Below are 17,049 nucleotides of genomic sequence, written 5' to 3' on the forward strand. Positions count from 1 at the left end.
TCCAGCTTTCCTTATATACCGTATGCATTCCACCACCAGCCTTTCTCATAAACCTTATGCATTCTTCCACCAGCCTTCCTGATATGTTGCATGCATCCCACCTCCAGCTTTCCTTATGTACCTTATGCATTCCACCACCAGCCTTCCTTATGAACCTTATGTATTCTACCACCATCCTTCCTTATGAGCCTTATGTATTCAACCACCAGGCTTCCCTATGAACCGCATGTATTCTATTACCAGCCTTCCTTATGTGTTGTATGAATTCCACTTCCAGCTTTCCTTATGTACCTTATGCATCCCACCACTAGCCTTTCTCTTGAACCTTATGTATTCTACCATCAGCCTTCCTTATGTGTTGCATGCAGCTTTCCTTATGTACCTTATGTATTCTACCACCAGCCTTCCTTATGTGCTGCATGCATTCCACCACCACTTTCCTTAAGTACCTTATGCATTCCACTGCCAGCCTTCTGTACTTATCAAGGGCCAATAACCTTGTAGAAATCACAAAAATAAAAATGAAGCAAGCCAGGATCCACAGAAATACATCTTTTATTAACAATCCCACAGTAATTATTTTATCTTAAAGAAAACTTTCTCAGACTCCTCAGACTATGAGACTTTTAAAAATCACATGCTTAAATACATAAGTCACAGAATATAAAAACACAACATTAAATCAATTTAATGTTTTAAAGGCCTGTGCTTTAATTTGCATTTAAATTAAAAGAAAATAATTTAGAGCTGGATGCACACAGATATTTACTATGACTTGCTAAGCATATTCCTTTAGCAACCAATTAAGGCAGAATGATATGAGCTATTTTGCCAGTTCATCAGAGAAGTAATCTTAAGAAACCAATACATCTGACCCCCACCAAAAATATTCACTGGATGCAAAAAGGTTAAGAATATATTCCAAGTTAACTTATATGATATAAGACTAAAGTAAATAAATCATTTGAACATGACAGCAACTGGATGCCAAGAAGAGTACAATGCTTTGAAAACACAAGTAAACTTTCTGATTATTGTTATCAGACTGATTCTTTCACTAAATGGCTTAGAAAACAGGAATAGACAAGAACATATCATAACCTACAGGGTGACAAGACTTGTGATAACATCAAGGTTCTCACAGAGTTAGTTGAATTTTTTACATATTGGGATTCCCAAAGGTCCTAATGCAGGGATTTCCAACAGATGGCCCTAGGGGTCACAATCTGACCCACCAAAGTATTTTATCTGACCTTCTGTATGCCCTACACCATACTGTTTTGAATGGACATACATGTTGGACACGGTAAGGTGTGTGACACCCCAGCACTGGCCCAGTAATCAAGGAGCCTCTATCTTCACCACTGGCAACAGTGAAGAATGTACACATGGGGAGGATGACAAGTGCACACACAGTAAAGTGAAATTTCCCTTAAGAGCATGCAGAGATCACAGTCAGTTTGGGGCTGGTTTCTCCCTCTTTCTCCAGATCCCCACTAAGACTCTCCACTGGTACTACTACAGAGCTGAGATTTCAGCTGAGTGGCTGAGCTAAGACCTCCAGCACCCTCTCTGTCCTACCAGTGCTTTGTGTCCCTGCCCAAGTAGCGGACACACACACACTTTGAGATTTGATTTATGCACACACACACACACACACACACACACACACACACACACACACACACACACACACACACACACACACACACACACACACACACACACACACACACACACACACACACACACACACACCTGGGAAAGGCTGGCACAGGTTTACGAGCTATGCCCCCTTCTGCCCAGACTATAAGGTAGTTCTAACTGCCACCAGCCACGTCCTTATCAGCTACTTTAAGGCCCTTAACAAAGGGTATCCAATCATACTGTGTAATGTTACTATTAATCCAAATGGTAGTTTGACAAAGCCAGGTTATTAGGAGTGGCCTGTGCAGTATCACCAAATAAATATGCAAGTACCCTAAGAGCTTAAATATCTGTAAACAGACCAGCCATAACTGAAAGATTTAAATATATGTAATAATAAATAATAAAAGAACAAGACAATACTATGTATGCATTCACAGCGACTTTAGAGTTCAGTATCACAGGAAATATTTAAAACAATATTGCGGGGCAGTCTCAAATAAATAAAAGAAAACATGTAAGCTGTACTTTACTATAGTCCTATCTGAATCTAAAAGAGTTACTATGCCCTGAAAACTTACTTACAGAGCAACATGCAGGCAGAAGTGGTGAGTGGATGTTTGTAGGTCAAAGACAAGATACAAAATGCACAGTCTCTCTCTCTCTGGGAGAGTTCATAAATTGATATCAGATTTTACTGCTGGGTTAACTTGGATGACATCACTTTTTGTCACCTGACTTTAGTTCCCAAGCTAAACTCACATTGTCAGAAACGACCAGCATTTTCATCTCCCTGTGAAAAATACATAGCCCTCAGATCTTTTAGCAAATGGTGGAAGTCTTGAAATAATTTACATTTCTCCACACTTAGACAATACAAAAAACTGCTAGTTCTAGACAATTGCCTGTTGCACTGAAACTGAGAGATAACATCTCTTTTATTATGTGGTTATAAAACAATTTAATTTAAACTATTTTCTTTTAATTTTTTTCAAGTTAACCTCCTGTGTTCCAGTTTCCATTGAACATATACATCTAAATAGTCACAATTGTGCAGGTACATTCCTGTTCTATTCCAATAGGGCATGCTTGGTTACATTTTAGCTCAGTACTTTACACACACTTCTGTATAAATCATATCAGTATTCACAAATGATACAGAATTATTTACAGAATTCCAGATAGCTGGGCAGGCAGTGTGACAAGGTGAACCCCCAAACTTTGCAAAATATGGTAAGTGGCCCCTGAGCAAAACAGTTTGGACACCCCTGTCCAATTCTATCAGCATTGTCCTAGTTTACAGGATGAGTCCATTACCTTCTCAAGATGAAACTACCTGCATTTATACTGCCTAGGTTTGTAGCACTGAGATTTATGTCTTTCTTTGAAAAATTAGTAACTTGTTCAACAACATGCACAGTACTGCAAGATTAAATGTTCCAAATAATCGGGATTGCTCTATCAGTTTAAGGACTTCTGAAAAGTACTATTTCCATTGCCAAAATTGTTATTCTCAAAACACTGGTCCTTGAATACAATGCTTTTAACAACAAAATTACTAAGGAAGTAGTTAGAAAAGAATGGACCCGGTTCCTAGAGTTGACAGATTTGGATCAAATGAATGGGGTTACGTGTAAAATTGTATATAAAAACTCACAATCTTTTAAGAATCTTTTGGAATATGGAGGACCGGGCAAGTGTACTAGGACCAGGAAGGGTACATATAAATGTGGGCATTGTCCACAGTGTGTTAGTATTTTAAACACTGACAAAATTTATTTAGATAGTAGGCATAGGTGGATTATCAGCACAGATTATTTTAACTGTGAGAGTAAGGGGGTAGTATATTTAGGTGTGTGTTCAGAATGTAACTCCTTCTATGTTGGGAAAACTGAGAGGGTACTAAAAAGAAGGATTTACGAACACAAATATGAAATTACAATAAAAAAAGAATCAAATGCCTTGTACAAACATACTATTATTTGCCCCAAAGCTAAATTTCATTTTATGGTTTTAGAACAAGTTAAAAAAGATGTGAGGGGAGGGTTATGGGAAGAAAGGTTAGAATATAGAGAACTATGGTGGCAAATCTTCCTGGATGCTAGTACCCCCAGGACTTAATGAATTTATTTCTATTGTACCACTTCTGAAATTAAAAGCAGGGAAAATATAAAATGTATTTCACATTTTAGTCAATAGATGGCAGGCTAACCATACAAAAACTTTTTTAAATCAAACCTTATTTATTATATTTTTGTATTGTTTTTTTCAAAAGGGAATTATAAAATATTTTTTTTATTTAATTTATGAATTTATAAGGTATTTTATTCATATATGATTTTTTTACGAAATTATTATTTGAGTGTATTATGGCTATTTATTAAAAAAATTGTTTTTATGAGTATTTAATATTGACCTGAGTGGTGTCATCGCTTTAGGAAAAAGTTTTAATTAACTACCTCATTTGGGATTTACTGTGATTGGTTATATTGTTTTTTAGGAGTGTTTAAAAGCTTTACACAATTTACTATTGCTTATCTGATGAAGTCATTGCATTGGGATGAAAATGCAGTGTGTTTCAATGGCGTTAATGTATGGTGGTTGCTGAGCTTTCTGTGGATTATCGAATAAAGGCTTACAAAGTACTTTTCGTTTTGGCTCTTCTGCAGTATTGGCACTTGTTTTTGTTCAGAGTTTACTTGTTGTGCCATTTCCTTTTTACTTATTCTCAAAACATCCTACTATAACATAAGAAAACTTGTTATGAAGTAAAAGAATTCCAGTCTCTCCTCCACAATAGATGAAGCTTAGAATTATTTCCATTGAGAAGGCTGGTACATAACTTAGAACAAGAACACTGGCTGACAACAAGAAAAGAAAGAGTTTTGCTTATGTAACTGCTGTTTATAAAACAAATTCATTCTCTTGCACACATTTTGTGTCTCATTTATCTGTGGCAAAGATACTGCATATGCTGTGATATATTGCCTAAAATTATTTCTGAAAGTCAGTAAGTCAGAGTACCTGTTTTCTGAGTAACCATTAAGCATTCATTTCTGTTTAAAATATATATTCAACCAATATCTTTCTAAGATAACTTGTTAGTTGTTTTCTCTTAAACAATGTATTTTTGGGTTTGATGAATTACAATTCTTACTTCCTTTTCTCCTCATACAGACACAGACATACACACAGAAAAGATCAAGTGATTAGAAACTCTTGAAGAGCCAATGGAAGTGAGTTTTTTTGTCCTCAGAAAATACTTTTTTAAACAACTTGGCTTTAAAAAATTTACTTGCAAAACACTTGACAACAAGGTACTGTACATAATATAAGTATCTGGAATATTGGAAATGAGGGTGGAAAATGCAGTAACAAAAGAAAGGAGTCATTAAAAGAGCATAGTCCAAAGACAGCTTGCCTCAGAAGGACCAACCAGGGGCAAATATATGCCCAGCTGTTCAGTAAGTGGGCTAATTTGACATAAACCCTTAGAAAACAGAACCAATATGAGAAGGGGTGAAAAGATTAAAAAAAAAAAAAACAGCAAGGGCACATAGAAAGGACAAAGAAGAAAACTCAAAGGAAGCTATGTTCAGGAGAACTGCAGAGAAACAGAGATATAACAAACAACACATTACCTTTCTAATCTATCAGTAGTCATAGCCTACTGCACTGTCTTATTCACATCCACAGTGATTCCCAACCTTACTGACCTATGTTTTTTCTTCATCCTGTCTTTGTTCCCCAGATGTATTTGAATCCTTCTATCATCACTCAGACTGATTACTTTTTCTGAGGTGTTTTTTTAACAGATTCACAAACAGAGTCGGATCATGGTCAAATGGGACTCTAGGCAGGGTAATGGATCAGGGCCCCACCACCACATGCATCCCTGCCCAGCAGCCATTACAGTGTTCCATTACTTGCCTCTCTCTCTCTCTCTCTCTCTCTCTCTTCTCACCATTTACCATAAAGCATGGTTCAAACCTGTCAGTGTGTCTGTGTGCATACCATTTCATTGTCAGACTGTATTGTTTTGTTAAGCAAATGGCTATCAGTGTTTGTGCTAGAATATTCAAAATAAAAGTTTTACATTAAATCCAAATATCTGTAATCATTATAGAAGTAAAGAAGAAAACAGCATACACAAAACTCACATTCATTGAACCCTGAAATGGACTTGTCCAGTTGTGAATTAAGTGCACCTTTGAGCTGTTTTCAAACCATGGGTCCACTGCACACATTTTTAGGACCATGCATAAATACATGTGTTCTTTGATTCACCTCCCTGATTGTATTAAATTATATTCCTTGTTTAATACAGCACAGCCTGTTAGAGTGTGTGTTTCATTTTTGTAGTTTTGAATTTTTTTTCCAGTAAGCAATTAAACAAAATGTTTGAACCAGTAATGACAAAGCTGCCCATTTCAGAACATTTCAACTATAAAAGGCCACTCAAGGCTGCTGTTATCATAATCCACCAATATCAGTCAATATGCACAATCTCTGCAGAATTAAGTCATCTGAATAATTCCACACTAAATAGAAAGGTAGCTAATGAAGAGAGTGCTGCTGGCAAGTACCTTGGCATTTCAGTGCTTCATCTACAAATTCAATGCCTTCTGCCCTTGAAGAAAAAATGCCTATATTACATTTAAAAAAATGGTGCCCCAATGATATGCAATAGGGAAGGGCTGGAAAACCAAAAACAGGTTCAGAGTTACTAAGCATGTCATCCAAAGGGCAACACATTCAGGCGTACACCCCCAACATCCTGCACACCAGTGTCAGCAATCAATTTACCTGGTGTAAGAAGAGAACCCACAACCTTCTGAAGCAAGGGCAAACATGCTACCTGTTACAGCACTGACACTGAATGACACAACTTGTAAACTATGATTGACACTGACAACAGTAATCCTTAGTGATTTAAAAAAATAAATTAAAGGAGATCTGGCAGTCATAGCTTAAGACCTCTTAACACAAGAAATCCAGACAAACCAAAATTATAAGGGAACAAAGGTTCACAAATAGGGACACGTTTTAAATATTGCTCATATAAATGCAGAAAGTTGTTAACATAAAAAGTCATTGTGTTACCATACATTTTCTGAAGGATATGAAGTCTGAAACTGAAATGGCTTCCATTATTTGGTGAACTCAATCCTCACGGATGTGTCAGAAAAACAAATATATGTGGAATACACCAAAAATATTAGAGATGTGGACATTGTGGACAGTTGAGATATATGCTGGCAGTTGGTGTGGAGGTTTATTGCACTTGTTTACTAATAGTCAAGTCTCAAGGTTTGATTCTGAGTAAAGTTACTTAACCAGTCAGCCCTCTAACTGGGGCATTACACACACACACACACACACTAACTTACTGAATTGCACACATATGGCTACTTACTGAATTGTGTACTCACACACACACATGGCTACTTACTGAACTGCATACACTTGGCTACTTACTGAATCACTGGGTTGAATTACTTAAAATCTTTGCACTTGAATTGCTGTCTCATTTCACTTAGGACTTCACACTGAATTGCTGCATGTAAATCTCTGGCTGGGGTCTCAATCCTTGTTTGTCAGCCCTAAATCAAATCTCCCATGGTTTACATGATGTTTACATTAGAAGAAATATGCTAGGTTTGTGGGACTTATTCCTCTTTAGAGAAGATTCCTGCAAGGTCCTAAAGCCATGCTGTTTTCTAACAAAAAGTTTCCTGCAAGGTCTGTTGCATTAATGGAAGTGGTCCGCTCATGTTACTTATGGAAGATTTTATTTTTTTACCACCCCCCCCAAGCCACCATGGACCCCTCCAGATAATATGGGCCCTAGGCAGCTGCCTAGGTTGCCTAGTGCTAGATTTAGATCTATTCACGAACACTATGTTACCCTCTTATATTGGCATTGTATTTCCTCCACCCCCATTTCAAGAATCTAGATCTTTTCAAGAATATGTATAATGGCTTGTCACCAAATGCACTGCAATTATGTTTTGAAAAGCCAAGTTGACTGAAGAAGTCATTTCCCAGAATAAAAAAGTTCATTTGTATTTATTTTTTCAAGAGAATTTCAACCTGCATTTTCAATTTGAATTTTCTACTGAATGATTACTTGTGTTTTATATTTTATTAGAACTTTCTCCTCAAAATGATTATCAGAGGCTACAGTATTCTTTAAACTTTTCTATATAAAATGTCTGATCAGACCACTAGTTCCCTGGACAGACATGATAATGACATTGATCACACATTAGCCATTCTCACCCACAACAGACTTGGGGTTTGCCTCTAGACTTCCTCAGATTTTTTCCAGGAAGGTTAAGATTTTCTGCTGCCTGGTACACCGATCAAGCTGACAAATTGGTCATTGTAGAAACTGTTTTTTAATCCAGACAAGCTGAAAAACACAAGAGCTTGCAATGGAATTAAATCAACATGCAAACGTGCATTAGATCAAAAATGGTTTGTAGGTGTTTGAGGTATCAAAAATAACAGATGTCATGATATGCATCAGAATCCACTGTCTCATTTGAAAAAAGGAGAATGAACAAGCTGGCCAGGAATATACTGGAATTATGCTGGAGCATACTGCAAATTGCTGCATATGTCAAATAGACCAGCAAAGACAACCAGCCTAGCAGATTCCCTCTCCTCTGAGGTCATATGCATTCCAAACAGTGTTGACTCACCATTTATAACTGCTCAATTTCTAATTGCATTTTTAGCTCAGGACAAATGAAGCTGCATAGTCTAAAATTCTAGGGGACTATAATCAATCCTGAAGCCAGCAAGGAGATCTCAGTGGCTAATATGACCCCAAAAATGAAGAGATGGCACCAATATCCTTTTTTCCCATGTCTCTTAGAAGACCCTACTCCAGCAAAATGCAAGTGGAATACCAGACTGCAACACCTGCACAGTCTTAATGTTATGAATAAGTATTAAGAAGGATGGTAGTTCTAGTCTCTACAGAGAGCCCGTTACATTTGTTTATTGTAAAACAGTGCTGTTTCTTTTTTTGGGGGGATAAAATTAATGAAGCATAGAATTTTATATTGTCTTTTGGAGGATATACAACTTTGGCCTTGAATGTAAGGTAGTACAAAAAGAGAGCACTGCAAGTTGAACTGTTGGACATTCACTTCTAGTTTCTGTGGTTAGAATGTGGAAATTCTGTTGGACATTTTTAGCTGAGTGAGCATTTTTTGTGACTGGAATTCTACATGTGGTAAAAATGACAGAATTTTACCTAGATAAGGTTTACCTAGCTATGCTTCTCAATTGTATTGGACAGGGTTTGCTAACATGGGTTGTTATGGGAAGTATATACAGCTTGGGCATGAGCAATCCAACATTTATATGCTCTCTCTTTCTAATAAGAGAAATAGGTGCAGACCTGGGGTAAAATTTTGATTCCCTATCCACTGGTCCAAGTTATGCTTGAATAAGTGCTTCACTTGGATGGGTGGCCTGTTCCAGAGAAGGGGTAATCAAATATACATATCCTTCTAACATGTCTTAGTAATGTTACCGATGAAGTTTATATCCATGAATTAGATATTTCTGATGCTATTTATTTGGTGGATGTGCAGTAGGTACAAACTTGTGCAGAGGGAAAACAGTTGCAGTTCACCATTCATTTGGCACAAGCCTGTTTAGAGGCTATGGTTAATAATGATTCTAGGGGACCAGATAGTTCATGTTTCATGCTATTCAGGAGGCATCGTAGTATATTATCAAGACCCATCAATGTGGTGTTTGTAGCTTTGGAGAGAACACTAAGAAACTGTTCCCCAGTGACAGATGGAAGAATTATGTTAGTGTGCATTTCTTTAGAGGTGTCGGGGGTGGGGGATGGGGTAAACCTATAGCTGACTTTATCAGCTAGTAGATTTGTTATATCCTCCTTCTCAGTATAGGTGGCTCCATTTAGAATTTCAGGGAGTGGTGTTTTTTTTTTCCTTTTGTTTAGACTCCTGACATTAAGCAGTAACACCTTTAGATTATCCTAGGTAGTTTCAGCAATGTCGGATGACTTTTCAAGTTGATAGTACCTAAAAAGGCACTATGGGGTTGGGTAAAGTGTTAGCCAATTTTTGAAACCCTAGAATGGCAGGTGCAGTCCATCCTTAGTGAAGCAGCATATTCTGTCGGTCATTTCCTCCCAGGCTGACAAATATTGCACTCCATTTGAATGACAATAAAAATAAAGCCAATTATTAAAGTGAATTATCTTTTGCTCATATTGTGGCATCATTGTCAGAGAAGGTAGAGCATTGCTCAATGCTAGGCTCATGCCGCCTGGGAAAAGTTTATTGCTTTAAGGTAGAGTTATACATTTCCTTTTAGTTTAACAGCATTGTACCACTGTGAGTGTGAACGCATGTAGCAAGGTGCTGTTTAACATGTATCACAGCATTTTTTGCCATTTGTCCAGATGATAATAACAGACAGCAGACAGTTCTTTGAGAGTGTGGAGGGTGTCTCATCTGCACATACAAAGACTTTAAGTCACTCTTTCCTCATGAGTTTAACAAAGACTTTAAGTCAGTCTTTCCTCATGAGTTTAACCAAACAATTTTCTTTTATTGGGGTGTATGTGGTATGTGCAGGCACCAGCAGCCAGTGAGCATACTTTGATTACTTACCTTTGATGAGGTATCCGATACCAAGAAGTTACCTGACAGGGCCGCACCTGTCATTGGAAATTAACATACAAGTGTATCATAATATTGTTTTTTATGTTAAAACATCAATAACTGTAGTGGGCTAACAGTGTCTCTTCTTCCATTTTGTTTTGCAGATGGGGAAACAATACAGATGAATTATTAACTGTACCACAGAAAGCTGGAGAGACTGGTCCCTCAATTTTGTAGACTTTTTTCTTTTCATGTAATAAGCAAAAAACAACATGTATAGTAGTGATAAGGGAGCTCAGGCACCTAAATATCTGGTGGTGGCTGCCTGAATGACATCTTGCTGGGATCAGCTTTCAGTCTAAAGTGAGGTAAGTGGGGAACTTTTAATGTCTGATGAGTAATAAAGGACCCACAAAGAATAACTAAGAAAAACAAACATTAGCTCACATTTCCAAGAGGTCCATAATTTGAACATGTATCATGAATTCCCAGTCAATGTTGTATTGTCTTTTTTTTGTTTTATTTATGTCAAAGTTTAACATAATCTCTTCCAATATTGTCAGATCTAGGGAGCCACTGACCTTATAAATTCTCTTCCATATCCATTTAAAATTCTTGTGTTTGTTTTTCCATATTTCACTAGTAAACATCACTGATACTTAATTCCAAATATCTGCATTTGGTCCACCTGAATATGCCATCATTTAGTTCTACAATTTTCCAAGTACCCTTGTTACCAATAATTATTCTTTTAACTTCGTTTCCACATTTTGTACAGAAAACATTATTGTCTAAATTACTACAGATCTACAAAAAACTCTTTTGTAGTCTACCAGAACACCCACTTAACAACCATCCCTTCATTATCTCTATCTCATTCAAATTTAATAAATATAGAAAGAAAAAAAAACATGTCCCCTACTAATATACTTTCCATGAATTGTGTTATTTAATGTACCCGTAGATTAATACTTAATTAATATTGGTATGATTTCCATTTTAACAAAATATATATTCTTACCTGGGTTTTGTTAGATAAAATGAAGTTTCCAGAAGAACACTGAAGAACATTTGGATTTAGAGACTCAGGACAGCAGGCACATGTCTGACCTAGGGATAAAAAGACATTTTTATGCTTTGTTATTTTTTTTTATTATTATGGTTTATTTGTATTTATCCAAATGTTGTTTAATGCTGCATAACTCATAAGTCAGTTTATAAGAACAATTGCTTAGACTGCATAGTGAGAGGTGGCAGGCTGTATACTGTCATGAAATAATGTAACACATTTCTTACTGTGTTAGACAAGCTATTGAGTAGAATAATAGTAAATGGTCTGTTATTACTTCACCACTAAACACAACCATGAGTATATATTCCATTTAAAAATGTGTCATTTTATAGTAACACAACTGATATATTTCAGAACCAACTGTATTGTAAAAAAATAATGGTATACATTATCTATTTTACTCATGATGAACCACTTAGAGGGGAATACATTTTAACAAGTTAACTGACTGGAAACAAATGCTGGGACAAATTAATTTATTATCTGCTACTACAATGTGCATACAAGTTTTATTTCTCATGCTTGTATGGTCTCAGTGCAAAGCATACAGTCTATAAAGCTGTAAAAATCTAGTAAATATTTCACTTTAAATTAAGGATTTAAAGTGTGCCCTGTAAGCTTGCAGTTCTCTTAAACAAGGCTATGATTTGAAGAAGCTGCAGCCCATTATGACCAAAAATAATCACACAGATCAAACATCTGTTTACCAACAACTGGAATTAATGATTACTTGACTAAGTATGACTTAAATCCAGCTTGTCAGAAATTTAAAAATACAATGCTTCTTTCATGTGAGGTGAAATGGACTTCTGGAAATTAGGAAATCATCTGTAGCATTTTTTTCCCATAATATTAAAAGTCCTAATTCTGAAACTGTATACTGAATTATACTGATAAGTTATAATTTGTGTCACTGTATAGTTCCATTGAGTGGGATAGTCAACATCCCAGTTGTCTAGAGGTCCTACCCATTTGGTGAGTGAAACTTCAGCTGTACTATGTTCAGATTGGAATACCATTACTGGAAACAAAATACAGCTGCAATGGCATATAGTAAAACGTAACAGTCCATAACTTATTCTCCTTGTGTAAGAAATTGTCAGATTTTTTTTCACATTATTTTGGAAGCCATGTGGTTTTGTTTGATGCCATATTATCATTTTAAATTTATTTATTTAGGTGCTCCAACCCATGCCCCTTACAATATAAAACATCATAAGCAAATGAAAAAATTAAATTTCAAGCAATAAAAATATAAATAAACATAGGACAATGTATATTAAACAGTAAATAAATAATTAAAAAAAATCAGTTATACTGAATTGGAAATTACTTAAATAATATTAATACCAGCAATCTTGCTGCAGTTTATATAAACTTTATTGAAGAGAGAGTACTTGTGGGATTTCCTAAAGGCTGAATAAGTCACATGTGCCCTTAACTGAAAGCTAGCAAAGTCCACAGAGATGGACATAATAACCAGATGACTGATAGTCAGGTGAATCAATACACATACATAAATTCACCAGCAGACCAGGGCTGTTAGTTGGGACACAAATAACTAAGAGTACTTTTAGGTAGAGGGAACTGTCATGATTTAGATATTGCTATATAAGAATTAAGACATTAGAAATTGAACAAGAAGGGACCAACAAACAGCCTAGCTCCCACCACACTGTAGTAATGTGACAATAAAGTAACATCTCACTTAATGACCCTGTTGGGAATTCTGCAGTCACTGCAGTCAAGCTAAATCAGTATGTTTGAAAACTTAAGGTGCAGGTCATTGTGGTAATTAAGTTGCAATGATACCAGTGCAAGAATGACCATTTCCAGGTCAAATTACCATACTGGGTGCTTGATCCTGTATATGTGCTTGGCCTGGATTCATGAAGGCTTTACAAACACTAACACTTGGTGTTATTGTGTTATACAGGAACACCTTAGGGCTCTGTGTCTTTACACCAACTTCCAACCTACTTTCCCATAAAACAATCAAAATAGACTGATAAAGAACCTGGGAAAGGCAAACAGCAATACGCACATTTTTGAATTAAACAATTTAAAGCGGAATCATGGGAGTATTCAAAAGGTTAAAATCATGTATACATTCCTGAGGAAGACAAATGTAAAGCTGAATATTCTGAACACAGCAATGATGCTATAAACTGCTCCAAAACAAAACATCTCTAAACAGAAGGATGCACAATATAAATTACACTGGCATCAAAGCCAAACATTTAGAAATGACACAACTCAGTGTGTGTTTTGGATAAAAATCAAATGTTTAGAAATGACAGAACTCAGGGGTGCTTCAGCATCAAAACCAAACATTTAAAAATGACACAACTCAGTGGGTGCTTATTTGAAAAATTAAATCCAGCTTTCACCTGCTGGTAGTGCCATGTCATTTAAGAGACAAACCAAGCAAGAATTGTTTGTGAACATCCACAGTAGCCATGCAGGTATCAAAATAAGCCCATGGTCCATAAGTATCAAAAGATCCAGAGAGATCAAGAAATATCATGATGGAATGTGACTGTCACATTCCACTAGTAGTTAGACTGCCCCACTGCTATGTCTGGATTGAAGGCCTGACAGTGGCAGCATTAGCATTAGGTATAATAAATATGGGTAAGGTGGTACAGAGGGGAGAATCCTAACTTAATGGTGCCCCAACCCCCAACCTTACACATCACCTTATGAAAAACCTTCCCCTAACAATACATCTGATAAAGACACACACACACACACACACACACACACACACACACACACACACACACACACACACACACACACACACACACACACACACACACACACAACATTTCACCTGTATAAGTACATCCTACAGGATGCAGAAAGAATTGACTAGTCTCTCTGAAGTGGCAATTCCTGATAGAAGAGGGTAGGTAGTCAGGTGTGCTGAACTGGAAATATGTGGATCGTGAAGATCTTGTGGTTTTGGTAAGCATTTAACTTTTAATTTTATATGATCCAGTCTGTCTACTTCAGTGGTCGGACAGAGTCCACTGCTGATACTCGTGTGTGGATTCATGACAAAATACCATGAAAATGGTATCTGTAAATGTCAACCTAGATCTGGAGTTCACATTCAGCTTGTAGTGTCTTCTAAAAGTGTCCAGTGGTTTCCATGTTGTTTGGGCACAAATGTCAGCAGAAAAATTCCTAAATTAGGCTAACAAAATTGAGAGAGTCATTTTAGAATGCTTCTTAGGGTTGTCTGGCAAAGATTTTTTACATATTTAGAGTAAAAAAAAAATAACACATTCAGATAGCCGTCTGTATACAATAAACTTTATCACTTTTTTTCCTAATCTAGACACAGCAAAGAAAGAAAAAGTTGGTCATCCTTACAAGTTTGGTATTTGTGAAGATAAGCCTGTTAATATCTATAAACATCTATACAGTACTACTTGCATTCTTCATCATTAGAAAGCAATTGAAAGAAAACTAGGAGTCAAGAAACTGGTTTAAGTTAAAATCAGTAGTCAGCTTTGGTAGAAATGCTGAATTAGTACAAATACAAATTCTGTCCTTATGCAATATTAAGCAAGCAGATTGTGATAATGAAACCATAGTTAATTTCTCCTGAACATAATTTAGATGTTGTGGAGAGATAGGTTCTGTAAATGGGGATCTTATTAGGAATGTACCTCTTAGAAAAGCCTTGCAGACTTTCCAGTGAAGCTAGAGAAGAAGAGTTTAGACCTTGTTAAAACTTAGATGTTGTTGTCAAATAAACTTTCAATGTTTATTAACTGGATTCATTATCAAACATATCTGCTAGAAATTTGAGAATCCTGTGTATAGATGTTGAAGTTGTTATTTGGTTACCAGTAAGGAAAATTTTGTTCACTTGACCTTATAGATTTTCCTAGATGAAGGTTTTAGGGCTGCATTAATCATAAAGGGGTATGCCGGGTCCCTGGCCATTAAGCCAGTTGGAGAAACCACACTATTCATTTAAAGAAAAGGTCAAAGAAGAGGAAGCCATACCTTCTGGGGACAGAAGAGGGCTAGAAAAATGATTTTGACTCTGCTAATCATGGCATTCTGCACAAATATCACGATGAATAGAAAAAGGATAAAGGCATACAGATATCATGGAGGCCAGTGATGGACTAGAGCACCCAGTGATAACAGACTTAGGAACCAGTAGTGTGGCAGTAGCAAACATCTGCTGAACTTGTCCACTACAAGAAACTGATAATAATCCACAGTCATTTCCTACAGTTGCATGACCTCACAACATAGAGGATATGATCAGGTTCCCTCATGTTTATTTTTGTATCACACCACTGCTATGTTGTCAGACTGGATGGAAATTGCACCATAGGGAAGGAAATCCTGAATGGCCAGAAACAAAAGGAGAATTACTGTCATCTCTGCTGCATTAATGTGCAAGGAGGCCTCTTGGTCTGTCTAAATTCCATCTGCCCTGAATAATGCCCAACCCCTTTTGGGGCAATATTAATGTTTTTACAGGTGTTATTTAATGATAAATTCACTTCATCTAAATCACTGATCTTATTCAATACACCAATACCTGTCTGTGTAAAGAGAGTAAATTACCCTCTTCTATGGAGCATCTTATCCATCGCAAGGAAAATAATCACAAAGAACTGGAAAAATGAACAAACTCCAATGATGAAGGAATTCATAAATACTGTGACTGATGTTTGTCATTACGAACGAACAATCAAGATGACTACTAGAAATACCTCTTCCCACAACACTTGGATAAAATTCAGTGAACTAAACAGTCACAACCTTGTTAACAACAAGGACTTTATTTTTCATTTCATTTTTATACATTAAGAATTATCAGAATGCAAATTATATAGTAGACACCTTTGAAAATAGTTGTATTCATTTTACTTTATACTGTTTGTTTAGATAGTTCTATTGTTAAAATGTATCATTTACTTGTTCTAATTAATACAAATATTTTAACAACAACAAAAAATAAAAATAATGCCCCACCCCACCTAAATGTCAAAGCATCCATGGTAACTGCAACAGTGAGAAGCAGAGTTGTAAGACGGCAGCTCTGTGAAAGGTTGCCCTAGTTCAGACATCAGTTGAGATATCAGTGGCATGCTGTTGAAAGACAAATAGTTTGGAACAGAGGGTCAGACATCTAGAACTGGTGAATATTTAGAGTCCACTGCAAAATATTCATAAAATACCTAGCAAAGGGGACTAGAGGAGCAGAGGCTATTTTTTACCTTAGCATTTTGAGGCCTAAGGCTACTGTAGGAGTAAGGTGAGACAGCAGAGTTTGTAGTCACTATATGGAATGATTTCTCTCTCTAGTAGAAGGTTAACTATTTTGCCACTGTATATCCAAATACAAAAATGAACCAAACTGCAGCAGAATTCAGAGTTTTAATGTTATGACCTTATAAAGACAATTGCCTGCAGTTTAATAATACACTGTTCGATTGCATATTTGGATATTCATTTGTTTGGTTCTGTGAAGTGCGCACTTGTGAATATTTTGCCACTGTATTCAGACTGTTTGTGACTGTAGTGGCTTCAACTGACATTTTACATTATTCACTAATAACACCAAGGACAGTAACAGTTGCAGCAATTACTTCCATGCTCAAATAAGTGACTGCCTGGAGGGGCAGCTAGGAGCCA

General features: G+C 36.4%; 1 protein-coding gene across 1 annotated transcript in view; it reads right to left on the reverse strand.

The window, feature by feature from the left end:
- LOC122810768 (adhesion G protein-coupled receptor E3-like) overlaps positions 1–17,049 on the reverse strand; it is an 804,089-nt gene that overhangs the window by 704,782 nt on the left and 82,258 nt on the right. Inside the window, exon 3 of the mRNA XM_044082329.1 lies at positions 11,326–11,414. Within this exon, the coding sequence (XP_043938264.1) occupies positions 11,326–11,414 (89 nt within the window). The remainder of the gene's footprint in view (positions 1–11,325; positions 11,415–17,049) is intronic.

This window comes from Protopterus annectens, chromosome 9.part0 (genome assembly GCF_019279795.1).
Source record: "Protopterus annectens isolate FY-2018-M chromosome 9.part0, PAN1.0, whole genome shotgun sequence".
Classification (NCBI taxonomy): Eukaryota; Metazoa; Chordata; order Ceratodontiformes; family Protopteridae; genus Protopterus; species Protopterus annectens.